Source organism: Pristis pectinata, chromosome 7, assembly GCF_009764475.1.
Source record: "Pristis pectinata isolate sPriPec2 chromosome 7, sPriPec2.1.pri, whole genome shotgun sequence".
Lineage (NCBI taxonomy): Eukaryota > Metazoa > Chordata > Chondrichthyes > Rhinopristiformes > Pristidae > Pristis > Pristis pectinata.
In genome coordinates, this window is record NC_067411.1 from 87,510,386 (window position 1) to 87,530,027 (window position 19,642).

General features: G+C 38.6%; 1 protein-coding gene across 1 annotated transcript in view; it reads left to right on the plus strand.

Moving 5' to 3' along the window:
* The first annotated feature begins 1,646 nt into the window (after positions 1-1,646).
* LOC127572926 (band 4.1-like protein 4A) overlaps positions 1,647-19,642 on the plus strand; it is a 48,894-nt gene continuing 30,898 nt past the window's right edge. Inside the window, exons 1-7 of the mRNA XM_052020654.1 lie at positions 1,647-1,748; positions 4,026-4,117; positions 7,863-7,946; positions 9,357-9,478; positions 12,391-12,481; positions 18,193-18,272; positions 19,157-19,269. Coding sequence (XP_051876614.1) covers positions 1,647-1,748; positions 4,026-4,117; positions 7,863-7,946; positions 9,357-9,478; positions 12,391-12,481; positions 18,193-18,272; positions 19,157-19,269 — 684 coding nt within the window. The remainder of the gene's footprint in view (positions 1,749-4,025; positions 4,118-7,862; positions 7,947-9,356; positions 9,479-12,390; positions 12,482-18,192; positions 18,273-19,156; positions 19,270-19,642) is intronic.

Genomic DNA, 19,642 nt, shown 5'->3' on the forward strand with positions numbered 1-19,642 from the left:
TAGTTTGGCCGTTGAAGGTGATGTACAGTAATGTTAATGGGCTAAGAGGGAGAATTAATTGGCTAGGGAAGGATTTTAGAAGAAAATTTGTAAATGAGAAGAGTGAATGAAGTGGTAATTGGGAATCTGCAAGGGCATCGAACATGAGATACAAAAGGTTCTTCTTGCTTTCATGTTGAGAAATTTGCTTAGTTTTATTTTGTGTCCAGTATTCCAAAGCTTTTCTTACTATTATAACACATTAGCTATACACACCACAACTGTTTTACGAAGGTTCTTATTCAAATCCTATAATTTAGTAATTGGGAAAATTATCTGTGCACTATTAACTTAGAAAGTGGCATGCTGGAAAAGGGTAAGCTAACCAGTGCACAAATAGATGAGAAAAAATGTTGCATTGTTCCTCATGTTTCTCCTGTCAGACAAAAATGTTAATTCAAAGCTCTGATTTATAGCACAGAGCTAAATATACCCTGGGGCCACCGACTCCCTTGCATTGTTCTTTGACTTTGAATAATAAACGCAGCCATTTGAGTGGAAAGATAAAACAGCTTTAATTAATTTTCCCTTGAAGTTCATAAAATATCACAAGGCAGATAAAGACCTTGTCATGAAGCCACTGTGTATGAATGAGTGATCAATCAATCTGCTGACAGTATTCAACATGGAATACCTGCAGTCATTTTGGGTTATCATTTTTGAGATAAGCTTTCAGTGAACTTTGCTATTAATGCATTCAGTGAACCTGAAAGACCCGGAGATAAATACTTATACACCAAATACTTTGTTGTGAGAATGTGTTTATTATATTTTATAATTCAGAAATGATACTTTAGAATACATGTCAAATTATTCAATAATTTCACAGAAGGAAAAACAAATAATTGCAAACAGAAATGCTGAAGATTTAAAAGCAAACTTTTTCCCAACTAAAGAAATTAATCTTACCCCATAAAATGATTATATGATGAGCTTTGAACAAAAACACAGTTTAGGTATATCTTATGAATGATTGTCTGTGAGAATTAAGTTTGTCTCACATGTTTAAATTCATTGTAATGACCCTGGCAAAAGCAACCTTCAGTTCTTGAGCATACTTTTCTGTTCATCAATGGGACACAGAATTCATTTCAGAACAGCACCTTAATTGTGCCAAATAATTCTTTATTCAAAGTGAGCAAAATACAACTACTCTTTGAATGTTCTATGCTGTAATATAATACCTCACTGGCTTATCTTGAAAATTACATTCTCAGGCTTAATGTTGAGGTGTTGGAATGTTGAATATTCTAAACATATAAGATTTTTTTGTTAAAGATACAGAAGACACAGGTATTTTTTATATTCCATGCCTGTTCAGATTATGCAGTCTATTAAAGAAACAAAAAGGTGGCACATTTACCAGAACAGACTAACCTAATTTCATAGTAAACACCTGTTTCAACTAATCATCCTTTGGCTTTAATTACAACTTTCCAAGTTTGCTGGGCCTACTATTTTAAGCACTGCTCCCCTGTGGCTGTTCCCATGCAGTTGGTTAGACAGCAACTGGCTGTGATGGTTGACCAGGAACAATTCTAGGCCTGAAGACCAGATTCAGAAGTGTATCTTCTCTGCACGAATGGCAGCAATCTGGATCAGTTGGCATGAGGGCATTGTTGCATACAGTTAGTGGAAACTCAGATGCTGTCATACTGAGAAAGGACTACACATTTTTAATTGCCATGATGGATCAGTTTTGTTTGAAGGTAAAATTGTGATTTTTGTGTTACTTTTGTGTGCTGGATTTTGAAGGGCTGCAACACTAGCATTGACATGAAGTTTCTTGTGATATTGATCCCAGCTCCTTGGGGATCTACTGCTGGCACAGATTTCCAGAGTGGCCCTTTCCCAGTGTCACCTCAGGAGAATGTGGAGTTTCTAGGTAATCCTTTTGTGCTGAACATTCCTCCTCCTTTCAAAATCATCTGCCAGGATGTGGAGATAGTGTCTGTGAAACTGGGGGTTCATTCTGTTCCCTTTTGTAGGTCCCTTCTTGCCAGTTCTTTTCAAATAGTTAAAATTATTTTCTGCAGTGGTGTCCTGTAGTGTCAGGTGATCTTTAAGAATGATTTTCACGGGTTCACAGTACAGATTTACTTACAAGTGCTTACCTCACAGTCTTTGGGGGAAAAAAAATGTCAGAAATGTGTGGAGTATAATTGAAAATTGGGAACTGGTGGCATCAGGATGAATAGGTCCAGTTTATCAATTCATTACCAACCTAGTGCATCCAATTAAGGGCAGAAGAACTTCTCAGCTATTTTACTAAAGTAAAAGCAAAAAAAAAATGCTGGAAACATACAATGGACCTGTTAGTATCAGTAACTATAACATTTAAGTTATTGTGGTGGAGATTTGTTGCTGCCATGAAGCATGACCAAATTTGGAGGCCCTAGGTCAAAGTTTGGCCTTAAGCATCATTAATATTTATTGGGTGTGCCTCTGGTGCTTGTTTCCTCTCCAAAGGAACTTTTCCATATGAAAGAATAAATGTCGGGCACTTGCTCCACCACAGCAACCAAAGAATAAGATGTGGAGCAAGGAGTGGAAAAAAGGGAATGGGCTAATTGGAACGTTCCAATTGAGGCAGCACACTGCTTGGCTCTACATCTATGGAAATTCCAGCACATAGCCATAATCATGTTCTGTGGTTGAATTTCCATGAAAATTGATCATTAAAATTGGGGGTTTTCCTTTTGGACCCTCCCTGTGTCTCCACTAATGATTAGAGGGAATGGACCTGTTTGGTCCCATCCTGCACCATGCAGTGGACACTGAATGCCACTTTCACAATTTTGCAGTGCACTTTAATGGGCAATGCAAGCCACTCATGTCAAAGCATGCCAGATGTATGTCCTCACAGATGTGTGACAATTACTTCAGTGTCACTTAAAAGGGACTGGTAATAGGAACCAACTTCAGGTGGTCCCCTGAATTAAAACCTTACCTCTTAGAAATAGAATTCCCTTTGGCCCACACCTTCCCATTTCATATCCAAAACCAAGTGACAGAGTGAGCTAAAGACGGGCCTTTCAGCAAAGTAAAGGTATATTCTGGTGTCTTGGGATTCCTCCTTTTCTGAAGGTTGTAGCTCCAAGTCCTCAGAAGATATATTCATGGGCCTGCCACGCACCACCAGTCTAGATCCTAAAGACTTTCTAGGCCTACATGTTTTGTTGGTGGGCACTGTAAAGGCCACTACAGACATTTTATTCAGGTTTTAAGATGGGTTTTCCAGTGTGCAGAAGGGCCTAAAGCAGATTTATAAAGAGTTCAGCTTGATTGCAGGCTGAATGCTATTTAAGTGTCTTTATTTGTAGGTACATTGGCCCCTAAAATTTAGCCTCATGCATATCTTTTTTATATGTTATTCCGTTTTCAATGCTGGAAATTGCATTGTCCTTGTTTTTCTTAATTCATTCTTTGGGATGTGGGGATGGCTAGCATGCCCAGCATTTATTGTCCACCACAAATTGCTCTTGAGGTGATAATAAGCCACCTTTTTGAACTGCCACAGATCTTCAGATGAAGGTATTCCCATAGTACTTTTGGTAGAGAATTCCAGGATTTAGACTCATCAACTACAATAGAATGGCAATATTTACTAGTAAATTGGGCAAAAACCAGATCCTGTTTACACTTCAGTGTTTTGGATGTAAAGTTTGAACAGAACTGGAGAATGAGAAATGAATAGTGTTTGCATGTGATTCAAAAAAAGAGGAAAGTGAAGAAAAGATCAACAGGTGAGAGAGGAAATATGGATCAAATAACTTGTAGTGTTCTTGTGAGGAATACATGATCAGAGTTGTTATCTACATAAAATTGGAGAAAGTAGCATATAAAGGAAATGACTTAAAAGCCATTGGGAGTCATTTTAACAGTGGGGATCTATTTGTCTCTCATAGCCAGACTTGTATGGTATATCTGAAATATCACAAAGACAATCTAAATTACATCTTATAATTTATTTTTTTTATTTGTAGTGCTCTGAAACATCATACTTCTTTGAGGTACCCAACAAAGCAGCCTGTAAGCATCTATGGAAGTGCTGTGTTGAATATCATACATTTTTCAGGTATGTATCATAATATTTCATTACTCCTGATCAAGCCTTGATTTCTGTGAGAAAATCCCTGTGGACCAAGTGATACTACTTTGGCATCTGCTCATTTGTGTTTAGATTAAAATTGATGAAAAGTAATAAAAAGAACGTGCACTCTAAATTCATGCAAATTAATGCAAGGCCTCTCATTTTGCAAAATGTTAAAATGGGCCATAAAATATACTTTCCAGTGATGGAACACTGTGCAGAGACTCTGCTTGGATAAATTTTCAGGTTTGAAGATGGTTAAAGATTCATACAGCAGCCACTCAAGCATTTTGACTACTGGAAGATGCCTGTGCAGAATTTCTTTTTAACAAAGATTGTTTATTGTACACTAAATGATCTCAAGAAAGCAAAGACTTGGCCCTATGGCAATGAGGTCCAAAATGATTGGAGATCAAGTTCTGTTAGATGGTCTTAGCGCACACATGTATGTGGACACACACAAACACACACACTCATTTGGACACCACCAAGCATGCTCCTGCCCATACACTCTTCCTTAACCCCAATCCCTCACTTTACCCTACCCCATTCCCCTCTCCCCTCAGTCTCTCCTTCACCTAATCCCACCCCGTCATCTTTCCTCCCTCATATTACCTCCACTTTTATCGCCTCCCCCCTCCACTCCTTCATTTGCTTCTCAATCCAATCCCCTTCAACCCAGCCTGCTCCCCAGTTCTCTTCTTCTCCTCCCCACCCTCCTCTTACTGTCTCTGCCTTCTGCCTGCTTCCTCCACCCCACCGATCTTCCCCTCCCTTTGCTCCTCATTCCCTCTTCATTTCACATTCTCCCTTCCTACTTACTTCTCCTCCCTTCCTATATCCCCTTCTTCCCCCCTCTACTTATCCCTCCCTCCCTTTCCCCCTCTTGCCCCTCCCTCCCTCCCTCCCATTCCCCCCTCCCTCCCTCTTTTTCCTTTCTCCTTCCCTCCCTCTCTCCCTTTTTCCTTTCCTTCCCTCTTTTTCACCTTTCCTTCTTTCCCTCTTTTCACCTCCCCTTCCTCTGTCCCTCTTTTTCATTCCCCTCCCTTTCACTCTTCTTCTCCCTTCCTCCCCCCCTCCCTTCCTCCCCCCTCCCCTCCCCTCCCTTCCTTCCTCCCTTCCTTCCCCCCTCCTCTGTCCCTCTTTTTCATTCCCCTCCCTTTCACTCTTCTTCCCCCTCCCCATCTCTCTCCTCTCCCTCCTTCCCCCTCCCTCCTTCCCCCTCCCTCCTTCCCCCTCCCTCCCTCCCCCTCCCTCCCTCCCCCCTCCCTTCCTCCCCCTCCCTTCCTCCCCCCCTCCTTCCTTCCCCCCCTCCTTCCTTCCCCCCCCTCCTTCCTTCCCCCCCTCCTTCCTTCCCCCCCTCCTTCCTTCCCCCTCCCCCCTCCCCCCTCCCCTCCCTTCCCCTCCCCCCTCCCTTCCCCTCCCCCCTCTCTTCCCCTCCCCCCTCTTCCCCCCATTCCTTCCCCCCTTCCCCCCCTCCCCTCTCCCCATTCCCCCCTCCCCTCTCCCCGTTCCCCCTCCTTCCCTCCTCCCCTCCCCTTCCTTCCTCCTTCCCCCTCCCTTTTCTCTCCTGCCCCTATAAGGGATTAGCTGGATTGCTCTCACATAGATCTGGTACGGAGTTTATGGGCTCTCTTCTCTCCTAATTTCTCCCTACCTTGTCTTTTCTGCCCTTCTGTCCCTCCCTTCTCAGCTGCTCTTTTTTTGCTACCTTCCCATTGTCTCTTCCAAACCCACACTCTTCTTCCTTTCCCTGCCCCTCTTTTGCATCCTGTCCTCTTCCTCATTCATCCTCTTCTTAACCTCTCTCTCGCCTCCCATCATCTCTTGCATTCCCACATCCCAGCTCCTCCCACCTCCTCCACCCACTCTCCTCAACCTCCTCTCCCTGGTCCTCCACCCAGCCCCCACCCCATTCCCATTTCTCCTCCTCCACTCTCCTCATACTAAGTATGTCCTGAGTACTTTTTAAGTTGTGATGGTAATCAGTGGATTTAATTTCATGGTTTAAGAAACTAGAGAAATGATATCAAAGCTTAAACTACATAAATGTCTTTTTCCCATGGTGGAAATGTCAAATTCTAGAGGGCAGAGCTTTTAAGGTGAGAGGGGGAAAGTTTAAAGGAGATGTGTGAGCAACTTTTTTGGCACAAAGAGTGGTAAGTGCCTGAAATGCACAGCTGTGGGTGGGGGTTTGGGGGGCAGGTGGTGTGGTGGAAGCAGGTATCATAGTGACATTTAAGAGGTATTTGGACAGGCACATGAACATGCAGGGAATAGAGAGATATATGGAGGGGCATGGATCATGTGCAGGCAGATGGGATTAGCTTAATTTGGCATCTTTGTCAGCACAGACATTGTGGGCCAAAGGACCTATTCCTGTACTTTTCTCTTCTTTGTTCTATAAGTGTCCTTACAGATACTTAAAATGATATTTGCATTTGAAATTGAAACATCCCATTAAGTGATAATTTTCTAATAATTGCCCTTTCTTGACCTGATTGACTAATATTTGATCACAAATTATTCAGGTGCATTTTTTGATTTCCTGGTTACCATCATAACATGTCTTTAACAATGCCACATAAATCCAGTTGAACCATTCTCCCAGTATTGCAGAAGGTCGTGCAATAACTACAATTATCCATGTAATTCCATCAATTTGTACTTTATCTAAGTTACTTAGATACAGAATGAGGGAAGTAGGAGAAGTACGTCTTGGTTTATCTGCCTTTACTCTATGCCCTTAAATCATTGATATGTAAACTATCTCTGCACTTTGCAAATTATTTTGGAATGATGTATAATAATAAAGATGCAAGCATTCTGAGAACATCACATCACATGGTGAATGCCATCAGATTTAGGATATTTTGTTAAAATTGGTGCAACAATGTTTACCGTGATTGTGTAGTGCTGGTTTCTGTCATTATAGACCATTGAAGGCACAGCTATAATATTTTTGTTCATTTACCGGATATGGCCATTGATGGCATTTAATATCCATAAGTTAACCTGTTTGGACATTTCATTGTGCAGTTAAGAGTCGAGCCTATTACATTGTGAGTCAGGTGTCCCAAACACCTCAGACTAGATATTAATTAATTCATTAACATTTTCATGATAATTCAGTAATTTCATGGTCAGCATTACATATCCTGTATAGTTAGACTTTTTTAAGAGATATTCCACTATCTTTCTTTATTGATTAAATTTAAATTCCCCAGCTGCCAAGATGGTATTTAAACATGTTTATGGATTGGCATTGCATGCTGCTGAATTAATAGTCCAGTAATTTAACTACTAAACTCCACTATGGTGCATGTGGGCTTCCTGCGTAATCTGTTTAGGGTACTACAGAAGTACATTGGCACTCAGTGTTAGCTCGTTCGGGGGTTATCTAGTTTGTAGAGAGATCAATTCCTTATTGATTTTATCTTTTGCAGTTTTTTTTCTCCTCATCCCTTTTCTAGTGAAGGCAATGATTTATTCTGGAATAAAATTGCATTGGCTTAGGGTCTTAACCCCAAGTGTTGGAGGTAGTGACTATTAGGGATTATTGAATGGTGGGGCTATTCATTGCCAAGCCAAATGTTGACCTTGGTTCATGACTTTTCAAGGTGTACATCACATGCAAAGTATTCATTTTAACCATCACCTCACAAAGTACTACTGACATTTTTCATCCAATAATGTTTTAACTATGCTTTCTTTTATTTTATTCAATCAGATTGCCTGAAACTGATGAGTATTCAAATTCTATGTCCCGAAAACTTAGCAAGTTGGGATCTCTAGGGTACAGACACCGATACAGGTAATTAAATTTCACTGAGTAATTGTTCTGCTTAAGGATTGAAATATTCTGCAGAGAAATCCCTCCCACTGAATTAATCTTTAAGTTTGTTTTAAAATTATGCTTTGGTGTATGTTAAGCTTGAAGGTCATGTGGGTTTTATCATTAAAATTGGGAAAACATTAAATATAGAAAACTATTGTTACTAAACTATTTCTTCCTCATTCATAATTGATCAATTCAGTTATTTTTAATGAATACTGATTCTGGTAATGACATTGTAGGTCTTGCTATTTAATCTTATGCTGTCTAATAAACGCCCAATTCTTCTGTCTCCAAATTAGAGAAGTTGCAGTTTCAGATTCCTTTAGTACATGTCACTTAAATTTAATAACATGTCTCAAAAGGTTGGATTTTTATTGAGCACATCAATCCCATAGGGCCTGCAGAAGTTAAAAATTAAATCAATACTCCTTTAATTTTAAAAATTGTAATAAAATAGTTCTCTCTTAGATCAGGTCAAATAGAATTCTGTGATATCATTTGATATTTCGTGGCAGTTGCTGATTTTTGTAATTTATTTAAGTGTTTGATTGTTTGTCTTTGTCAGCATCTTTTCAGTCTGAAAACAGAAATGAGGTGTAGAAAAGCAATATTTTTGTTAATTATATTTGTTGATGTGCTATAATAATTGCACAATTTCTCTCAGACCAGAGTATGCAATCTGAATCATGTAGTAAACTGTATTTCTTGTGGCAGAAGTCATCTTCTTTTCTATATCTTTTATGTTGTTGAACTAATTTTTCCTAGGTCCCACAGGGGGAAATTAATTGTGCCTTGTCATTGTCATTACATAATACTTGAAAACAATGGAGAGGAAATATGCAATTTATTGATATATTTTAAATTTAACATTTGCATTACATTCTTGTGTAGGGATTTGAGGTAAAGTGAAAAAGGTTGAGCTGCAATACTGCAGTATCTCACTTTGAGCTTGGTCACAGCATACCAATTCTTCTGAGAGATCTTGCAACTGAGAGACTCTTCAGACCAGGTCTTGCTAGCACAGGTATTCACTGTGCACAATCATTCAGTGCTTGTTCTTACCTAGTGTGGAGAGCCTCCCGTGCTAGCCCAAAACATGAGAAATGAGAATAGTGGTGGCAGGACTCCAGTGATGAACTGAAGAAGTGCTATTCCTGGAAAGTCCCCAAAACCGTAACAGCTTTGACACGTTCTGGTTAATCAAATATGCCAGTTAATTTTATAATTTCATTTCATTTCATTTCATTTATAATTTCAGTTAATTTCATTTTATAAACAAAATATTATTTACAGATAATATTACAATGTACAAAATATAATGGTTTCATATGTTCATATATGCGTACACTTGAAAAAATAAAAATCTAATGATTCATTTTTGAGCAGTGGTAAGACTGCATTTCAACTAAACAGAGACCAGTCCATTGAACTTCCACGACCTGATCAGAATGTGCAGAGAACTCGCAGTAAAACCTACCCTAAAAGGATGCTTCACTCTCAGCAATCAGGTAAGCAAGTAATCATTTCTGGGGCATACCTGGTGCTTAATTACTATACTTTAGATTGGTTTAAATTATCTTGAGTTTTCTTTCCTGAGAGGGCTGATTCACACCAAGGAAATTGCTAATGGTTGGCAGTGAAAATAGGGGCTTCAACTTAATGCAATGTGAGGTTTTGCTGAGAAATTGTAACATATGATTAAGGGAATTTAAAACATTTGGTTATTTTTAGTCAGGTAAAGATTGTGAGCTCAAGGCAACCTGACCTAACAATGAGCTAACTCAGCCTGTATAGCACCACAGGAATACCTGGTCCTGGTTGAGAAAACTCTTGTTAACTATCGTGATGATAGGCTATGTAAGAGCATGCAAAGTAGAATTTCAGCTTGATTCTGGTACTCTACCTATATTGCTGTAGAAGTGGGGTTGGAGGAACTGGGATATAGACTCAGGGAGATAAGACTCAAGGCCAAATCATCGGGTATATTTAAAGCAGAGGTTGATATGTTCTCGATTAGTAAGGGCATCAAAGGTTATGGGGAGAAGGCAGGAGAATAGGGTTGAGAGGGAAAAATAAATCATAAGCCATGATCGAATGGCGGAGCAGACTCGATTGGCCAAATGCCCTAATTTTTCTCCTGTGTCTTATGGTATTATAAAGGTGCTGCTTGCATAACGTTTTCAATACATTGAGAAGCATCACAGGTGCAATGGTCCTTAGATATTTATTTTAAAAATTGGACCAGATCACCCAATAACCTGTTAGTTGCACAATCTCACTGGCCATCAGTCATCAGGAGCATAGTGTTTTGAGAAGGATGCCTCTGGGCATATTTTCCAAGGGGAGACTGGTCCCCAAACGCACAAGGCAGGGTGAAGCCTCATCCCTGGTGTCAAAGCAGTGGTGTCCAGTATTCAGTGATTCAATCCTAGGCTTTCACTGACAGGCTACATGTTCTCCCCTTGCTAAATGCATAGGGCAAACTGAAATCTGCTTGAGCTCATTTTATTCTTAATACAGAAACTACTGAAAACTTGCATTTTGAGAATTGTTCACATTGCCTTAAGCGTAGTGAACTCTGTTTATGAATCTTCAACTACACCACACCTTTGATATGCAATCCCAGATTCTTTTCCGTATAATATGAAGGGGAGTCGCACTTTCTTCTGATTGATTGTTAAAGTTTCTTTTCAATGGGTGAGAAAGGATTGCATGATTTCCAAACTGGTCATAATGGGAATCATTTGTTCTATTTCAGCATTTTCTTTAATTATTTTTTAAAAATTGGTAACTTTAGATACTCATAAACGACATACATTAGGTGTAGTTATAATACTTTTAATAAGCATGAAAATAATAATTATTTATTTGTCCCCTGGTTCTCATTGTCTCTATGCACAGAATTTTAATCATGCAGATCTGTTTAAACAAAATACTTTATTTTGAAATTTTTTTTGAAAGTTATTTCTCTCCCTTTAAAATAACTTCCAGCTATCTTTGCTATGCAACATTGTTCAGAGCATTTATTAGTAATCTGAGACCAGGTGAAGGGTCTCAACCCAAAACGTCCACTGGCCATTTCCCTCTACGGATGCCGCCTGACCCGCTGAGTTCCTCCACTAGTTTGTTTTTTGGTCCATATTCCAGCATCTGCAATCTCTTGTGTCTCTATTAGTAATCTGCTCTTGCCACAATGATAACAATTGTATGAGAACTGTTGAAGGGTAGCTTTTCCCTCTTCTAAGGAAGTAACTACTTTATGTTTGAGTGAATAGTATGACATAGCAAAGACTGGCAATGCCTTGTGTGCAAATTCATGGAAATAGACCTGTTCCTTTGCCCTCTGTGAAGCAGTACATTTGAAGACAGGCTCCAAACTTCATTACTGGACATATATTCAGTTTGAAAATTTATTCAATGCTGTTTTTCCTATCTAATGAGATTTTCCTCTGTTGTAATTTGATCAATATAATTTTGTCATTTTATTATCTTCTCTGTATTGTTGCTCTTGCACATAATTTCCATTCTACCAAATTAAACTTTGGATTGCAGGTCTGTGTCCCAGTACCACTTCACATCATTCAATCTCCTTATTTGTCAGAAACCCCAAGTAAAATGATCAAAGTATGGTGTAGATTTGTGTTTTACTCTAACTAGTCAAGGAGTGAATGATTGTGAAAAGATGAAGCCATTGTAAATATTGCTTTAAGTATAAGCCAGACGAAAATACTGGACACATAATGAATTGAGATGTCCTTATGATTTAAAACCAGAAGGTGCTGGAAGCATTCAGCAAGTCAGATGAGCTCAGCAGTTCTCCTCTCCTTGGGATTTTCTGGGTTCCACTTCCCCATTTCACATCAGTGACATAAGTGTTACCAGGGCTAACTGATTTCCATTAAACTTAAAATTATTACTGATGAAACCTGAAACTCAGCAGATAAGATGCATTGGCACAACTTTAAGTAAGTGCCTAAACCATTTCCATTGGGGGTGATTTTTTTTAAACATTTATACATATGACCATATTAGCCGGGGGATGTGCAATCCCAGATTCTTTTCTGTATAATATGAAGGGGAGTTACACTTTCTTCTGATTGTTAAAGTTTCTTTTCAGTGGATGAGAAAGGATTGCATGATTTCCAAACAGGTCGTAATGGGAATCAGAAATGGACATTTTTCATGTGGGGTGAGGCTTGAACTCTTGGTGGAAAATAAGACACGTATACAATAATTTGTTATTTTGTTTTCTCATCCCTTCTAATTTTATGTGAGAAAAATTGCTTAACAAATCAATTACATTTACAAGAAATAAATTGCCCATCTAGTAATTTCATGATTAATCGCACTATTTATTTATTAAACGTTAACCAATTAACATTTGTATAATCTTGATCTGTGACTTTAATTGCTATCATAGGATCAAACAGTGTCAGTTGCAGTGTTATAAAAACAGACAACACGGAATATGATGGCCCCACCAAAATTATTGCGCCTTCACCAGTGAAAAGGTAAAGTTATGCCATGTTTAAGCATATTAGAAAGATCTGTAATAGAACACTTATCTCAGAATACCAGTATTAAAACATCTGAATTTCTATTTCAGATTTGAGTTGAAATTTTTATTAAAATTCCTTATCTAAATTTCCATTTTGGCCTTGGAACTTCCTCTCTCAAATGTTTTGATACTGAATTTAGATACAGGTTTATTTAATTTCCTACTCTTAAATAATATGAAGAAGTACTGTTATTAAGGGATCACATATTCTCCTGTGTTTGAGTGGATAAACTTATAAATGTCAGAGTTCTTATATATTGATTGTGCTATTAACCATCTTATACCAGCATATATGTACCTGTCACTATTTTCCATTATCTGACAGGTATTTATAATAGAACTGCCTGTTCTGAACTTGTTACATAAAATAATTACAAACTCTTATGAATGGATGCATTAGTGCTTCAGTTTTGTGTCTCAAAGTTACTTGTCTTGTACTTCAGAGAAATTATTTTCTCCCATCCAGTTTTCTCCCCATCTTGCTTTATGATTTGTTACTTAATGATAAATGGTATTAGATGAAAATGTTGTATATAAGAATACAGGCAAAATTTTTCATTTCATTAAACCATATCTGTACACATTGGTCAAATTATTTCCTTACATCTAATCTGCTTCAGGTAAATATGTTTCTTGATTTCCCACATGTAGTGCTCCAGGAGATTGACTAATGTACAATGAAATATTTAATACTTTTGAGAAGTTAAGTAAAATATTTTCAGAAAATAAAACAACATGAACAAGTGATTTTTTGGTACTATCCAATAAACACTATTCTGCTCCCTACTGTATTTTGATCCCTCAGTGAAGGAAATTCTCCTAACAATTATGTTTTATGGTGCATGTCAGAATTTACACTTACATACATGAAATGGTGAATGGCAATAGAAACAAGTGCAGTTATTTCAGAGTTGCAAATAAAATCTTGCTAGCAAGCCACATTATAGTAAATGAATATTCTTAGCACCTCTTACAGAGCACTGGCAAGCTGGTTATTGATGAGCAAGTACCACTTAATTGTACTTTCAACAAAACCTTCCATCGCTTTGCTGATGATTGCAAATAGACTAACTGGGTGGTAATTAGTCAGATTGGATTGCCCTGCTTTCTGTGAACAGGATGTATTTGGATCAGCACCATCATTATTGGATAGATTCCGATGTTGTAACTGTAGTGGAATGGTTTGATTAGAGCTGTGGCTAGCTCTGGAGCACTGGTCTTCGGCACTACAATTGGGATGCTATCTGGTCTCGGTGCTTATGTTGCATTCAGTGCTCTGTCTTTTGATATCACATGGACATAACTGAATTGGTTGGAGATTGGCTTATGTGATGTGGGGATCTCAGGAAGAAGTCAAGCTGGACTTGGTGGTTCTGGCTAAGCATGGCTGTGAATGTTTCAGTCTAGATGCTAGGCCCTGGCATCACTGAAGATGGGGATGTTCTTGGAACTTCTTCTTCCCATTAGCAATTTGATTGTCTACCACCATTAATGACAGGACCACAAAGCTTTGATTGAATCCATTCATTATGAGATCACTTAGCTCTGTAGACTGCATGCTGGTTTTGCAGGCATACCCTGTGTTGCTGTTTCACCAGGTTGGCACATCTTATTTAGGTATGGAAACACAAGAGGCTGCAATGCTGTAATCTGTAGCAAAAAACAAACCGCTGGAGGAACTCAGTGGGTTCGGCAGCGTCTGTGGAGCTGGAGGGATGGTCGACAATCAGGTCGAGACCCTACATCAGGACCGAGTGTGTAGAGGGGAGATAGTCAGTATAACAAGGTGAGAGGGAGGAGTGAGGTAAGGGCTGGCAGGTGATAGGTGCAACTGTTGAGGAGGGGGATGATAGGCAGATGGAGACAGGTTTTGGGGGGTGGAGTTGGGAGACAAACGTCTGGAAGGTGAAAAGTGGAGACACGAGGCTGCAAATGCTGGAATCTCATAAGTAAGGAAGGTGATAAGTGGAACCAGATAAGGGAGGGATATGATGTGCAAATGGAACCAGTCAGGGGAGGGGATAGGATAGGAGACCCAGTAGGTTAAATGTGTGGGTGATAGAAAATAGGAACCAAGGGAGGGAAACAAAATTGGGTAATGGTGAAAGGTGAGGATCAAGGGAACTCTACCTCTTTTCTGTGTGGGGGGAGCGGGGGTGAGAGCAGAAGTCCGGGAACAGAAGGAAATTTAAGTGTGCCTAGTGCTGCTCCCAAAAGATGCCTGCTACAATGCACATTGAATCAGGGTTGATTCTCTGGCTTGATAGTAATGGCAGAGTGAGGGATATGCCAGGCCAAAAGGATACAGATTGTGGTGATGTACATTTCTGGCAGTGTACATTTTTTGTTACTTCAGACTAATTCTGCCAGGCAGAAAGTATATCATGTATGGAAGTGGGGACATTTTTGATTGGTTAACAAGATAGAAACAATCAAAATTGAAAAAAACACATTTAATATAAAGCTGAATAGACATTAATATTGTTAATAAAATAAAATCATATTCAATTCAAATGGTCGTGACTCCATCTTTTTGATGCAGTAAATAATGAACCATACCATGAGCATTTTTTTGCAGGTCTTTTCTATTGGTCTCAGGTGTTATAATGATGTTTGATTATATTACCATTGAGATCAATGTTGGAAACATTTCTTTTCCTGGTGAAAATACACATCTTCATATACTTTAAAACATCTTTTGGTTACATATCTGTGTTTTGTGTTAATCCGACTTATAATTATGCTGCTACAATGCCTTTAATCTTTCACTCTTTAATTTTACAAGCAAACAATCGATGTGATACCTTCACAAATACTTTTGAAAGAAGAACTTAATTAACCTTAGTCCTATTGTTTGAAAATGAGATGAGGAATTAATCTGACTGGCATCTTTGAAATAATGAATGTAGTTTCAGGTCCAAGGAGAAATTTTTAATGAGATGTCCAGAAAAGACAGATGTAATCTTAAAATAAGGAGCAAGCTAGTTAAAAGTTAATACAAGAATAATCTCTTCATTGTCTTTTCACATTCCTAAAACCCTGGCCATGAGTAGTCTTCTGGAGTTACCAAGTGAGGCCAGCACCAATGCAGGAAGAGAAGGAAAAGGAGGAAGTGTAAAAACAAGAACTCCAACATATTCCACTTGCTACCAAAAACCTCAGACTACAGCTACTGTAAGAGAGTTTCAGCTGAGCCATCCCTCCCCTATACACACAGTCATAACCACAATCCTTAAGCCATCGTCTGACTGCATTTTAACAGTCCAATTTTAACACTGCTAACTCTTTTTAAGACTACTTTTTGCCAAAACTGCCTATATACTTATTTCTCTGTGCAAAGGCCTGATAGAAGTTGGGATTGAACTCTTCCACACTGTGCATCAATATGCTTCAGTCTACAGGAAGGCCATCAGCTTAACTATCATTATCCTGTTTTCTCTGAGGTTTGTGTCTGCATTCTCCACACCATTCTAGAGCATGAAGTCAAACTCCCTTGCTTCAGCTTCCTTCTGCTCATGTGTGCTTGAGCTTGGTGAATCAACGTAGATTTAGAATATAGTAGAGAGAAATGAGTGGCCATGGAAAATAGAGTTTGTGACATATGGTTTGAAGATGAGACAAGTATGAAAAGAAAGTGAGGCCAGTATATGATCAAGAAATCCAACAGAATGTCTCCTCTGATCATCTCGTTTGCAGTGGCCATACCTCACCCCCTGTTCCAGATGGAATGTGACTTCAACCTGTTGTTGATGTTTGTTGTTGTCAGCTTCAGCAAAACAAAAAGAGAGTGTGCTATTGGTAGCGATCTGAGATGCCTTATGGATATGCAGGACAATCAAATTGCATGGTTATTTAACAAAATAAACACATGAGGTGAAAGGAAGTGAGATAGTGACCTACAGGGAATGACTGTTAGAGCAGAAGGAAGGCAGTATGAACTACAGTACATAGAAACACTTCCATTTATACAGTATCTTTTGTGTTGCTTTTAGGACTTCCCCAAGTGATTTATAGAACATGAAGAGCATTTAAAGTATGTCCACCATTTTAATATAAGAAACCTGTGGAAGAGTAAATAGAAGCAGTTGAGGAATGGGTCATAAGTCATGAGGTATAAGTGGTGCTGGTGTTATTGGAATTAGTTTATTATTGTCATGTGTACCAAGGTACAGTGAAAAACTTGTCTTGCATACCATTCATACACATCAATTCATTACACAGTGCATCGAGGTAGTACAAGATAAAACAATACAGAATGCAGAGTAAAGTGTCACAGCTACTGAGAAAGTGCATTGCAGGTAGATAATAAGGTGCAAGGTCTTAAGGTAGATTGTGAGGTCAAGAGTCCATCTTAGGAGAGTTTATCTGTGCTTCCTTACCAATTCTGTTGAAGATACATATGAGAGTAGGAACAGGAGGAAACCATTTAGGTCTCCATATATCTTTGCCATTCAGTTACCTTGCTGTTCCTGCTGGCCTCCTCAACAAGGGTTTCTAATAATGCTTTTGAAAATTTAGGGATTATTTTCAATTGCTTCTTGTTACCTGCAGCCACAGAGTAACTCATTCTTAAGAGTTCCTGTTTACCTTAAAATAGCTTCAGAGTTAGATGAATTCCTCTGCCTATCCATAACCAAAACAGGAATGTAGCTAATAACACTGATAATGTTGGCTCCATGCTTGTTTAATGAAGTGGATGCACCAATATAGAAGGTCAGTGTAACCTTGCAAATGTAATTGCAGAGATTGCTTAGCACCAGATTTGCATCTTTCAGGTATAACCCTCATTTTTAGTCATGTCGCTGAAACAGAATGACCACATTAGCCTCTTTTCATTTAGAAATGTATAACATAATCTTTGTATCTTTGATTATATTTCCCATTTTTTAAATTATGGTGTAGGGAATCTGTTTCCTTTTACAACAAAAATCTTATTTTATAAAGGTCCTTTTTGTGCTTTACTATTTGGAAGAATTGTACTTTTTAGTGTTCAGTATTCTTTCATTGATTGTAAGAATGCATTGTAAATCAAGCCATAAACCTATTTCCTTTTGTCTCTGTCTAGTTTTGATTGCCAAAAGTACAAGGCTTTGCTTTCTTTGATTCACAGTTGGATATGAATATATTTGGGACTTCATTTTTAATATAATCTCAGTAAAAATGATGCAAATTCAATATTTTCAGCCCCATCTGTACTTTAAATAATGACATTGGTTGGGTTGAGTGGGATTGGTTCAGTTGAGGTTCAGGAAGGAACATGACAAATCCAATTTAGTTGACTTTCATTTTCAATTGTGTCTAGTAAAGAGTGATTGATATCGACTTTGTGCAAATGTATTAATCTTCAGTTAGAAACAGGTATGTGTAGCCATATAAATGGGGAACAACTTGAAGTGAGGGATACACCACATTTGAAGATTTATCTGGTTTCTATGTTGATGAAGGAATCATGAAGAACGTGATAAAAGCAAAGAAAACGGGAGTTCACAGGGGGTCACTCAACATCTCAGTGTTTGTGGGTATTTTCATTTATTTTCATGCAGATCATGTAATGTTGCACTGTAGGGTGAGGTCCTGGGAGGGATACTTGTATTTTTTTTGTGCAGCAATCACTTGTAGGTGTTTAATTGTTCTGACAGTTGAGCTTTTTTACCTTCTTCTTAGCTCCAGGGTAACTAAACTGGATAGTAGTCCAGCCATACAGAACAGAACCAATGCACCATGGAGGAAAATGGTCCCCAGAGGTAAGGAGACATTAATTATCTTTCCAATTTAAGTTTACTTCCCTTAGAGCAACCTCATCATCCTAATCCAGCAACCACTAAAATTGCTAGCTGTTCGCTAAGTCACCGATTTACCAGAATGATGTTGCAAAGTATGCTTCTGAAAAATTAAGTTGCATTTTCTGCTACTTTGAGATTGTGGCTTTAACTTGGCACTGCAGCAGTTTCTGGTTTAAAGTCTGGCATCCGGGTTAATGAAATTCTCCAGAGAAAAGAAATTCTGATTCCTCTCTGCACACTTTGCAGAAGAAAATGTGATTTACTCAAGATTAATTGTGCAACTACAGAAAAAATCACTAATTGTGGTGCTTATGCACAGAAAGCCCTGCAGTGAAAGCTTTTCTCCAGTGGTGCCAAGGCAAATTGGTTCAGATCCCAATGCAATGCCATTTTAGTGTAGGTTTTCATGCACAAATGAATTTCTACCCTCGGTTCTCCTTCTGTCTCTCTCTTCCTTACACAACACTTTGGACAACAAGAATATTAGTTACCAGTCTTGTAAATCATTGTATCTGAAGAAAGATAAAGTCCATGAAATACCTTAGTTACAGAAGTATTGAATGCAGTTCATAATATTATATTTTATTTAGTCATCTACTGGATTGTTTCTTTTCAGTGGATTATATATTTCTCCAAATGAACGCAACAAATCACCAAAGTTCCCTCATCCTAAACGGCGGACTGCTTCTGGTGGAAGTGACAATGAATTGGTTCAGCCAGGCAGACGATGGTAGGAATTATTTTGTTTTAAGTAATTGATTCTGTTGCTGTTTCAACAATGCCTGCCATTCAAAAGGCATGCTTGAGTGTACCATGTGATATGACTTTGATATATTACTCTTTAGTTGGGAGCCTACTGCCTTCAATAAAGGCTTTTCCATTGATGACCCTACCTCTATTATTTGCCTTTTCAAGCAGCAGCACTAAAAAGCCTACAGATACAACACAGGCAGCAGAGGTGGGATGTTGCTGCTTGTGAGAGTAGCAGGAGAGCGATAGTATGAAGGAGAAAGAGAACAGAGTTTGACAAGTGAAGCAATGACGACAGCAGGAAATAGAACTGGTGGATATATTGGCGAGCTTGAGAGGTAGAAGTGGACTCAGCCATGTCTATTCAGTGAGTGGAAATATTCCTGAGGCTGAACAGTATTGTTAAGGGCACAGAACAGAGAAATATAGCCATAAGTGAGAAAAGGAAAGTGATTTTGTTGCTGGTGATAGTTTCAGAAATATGAGATGCCTGTATGTCTATCGTGCCGTGGATTGCAGAAGTATCATGCAAGGGTATTGTGAAAACCTTGAATGGACAAAGAAATTGTGGATTTGTGACT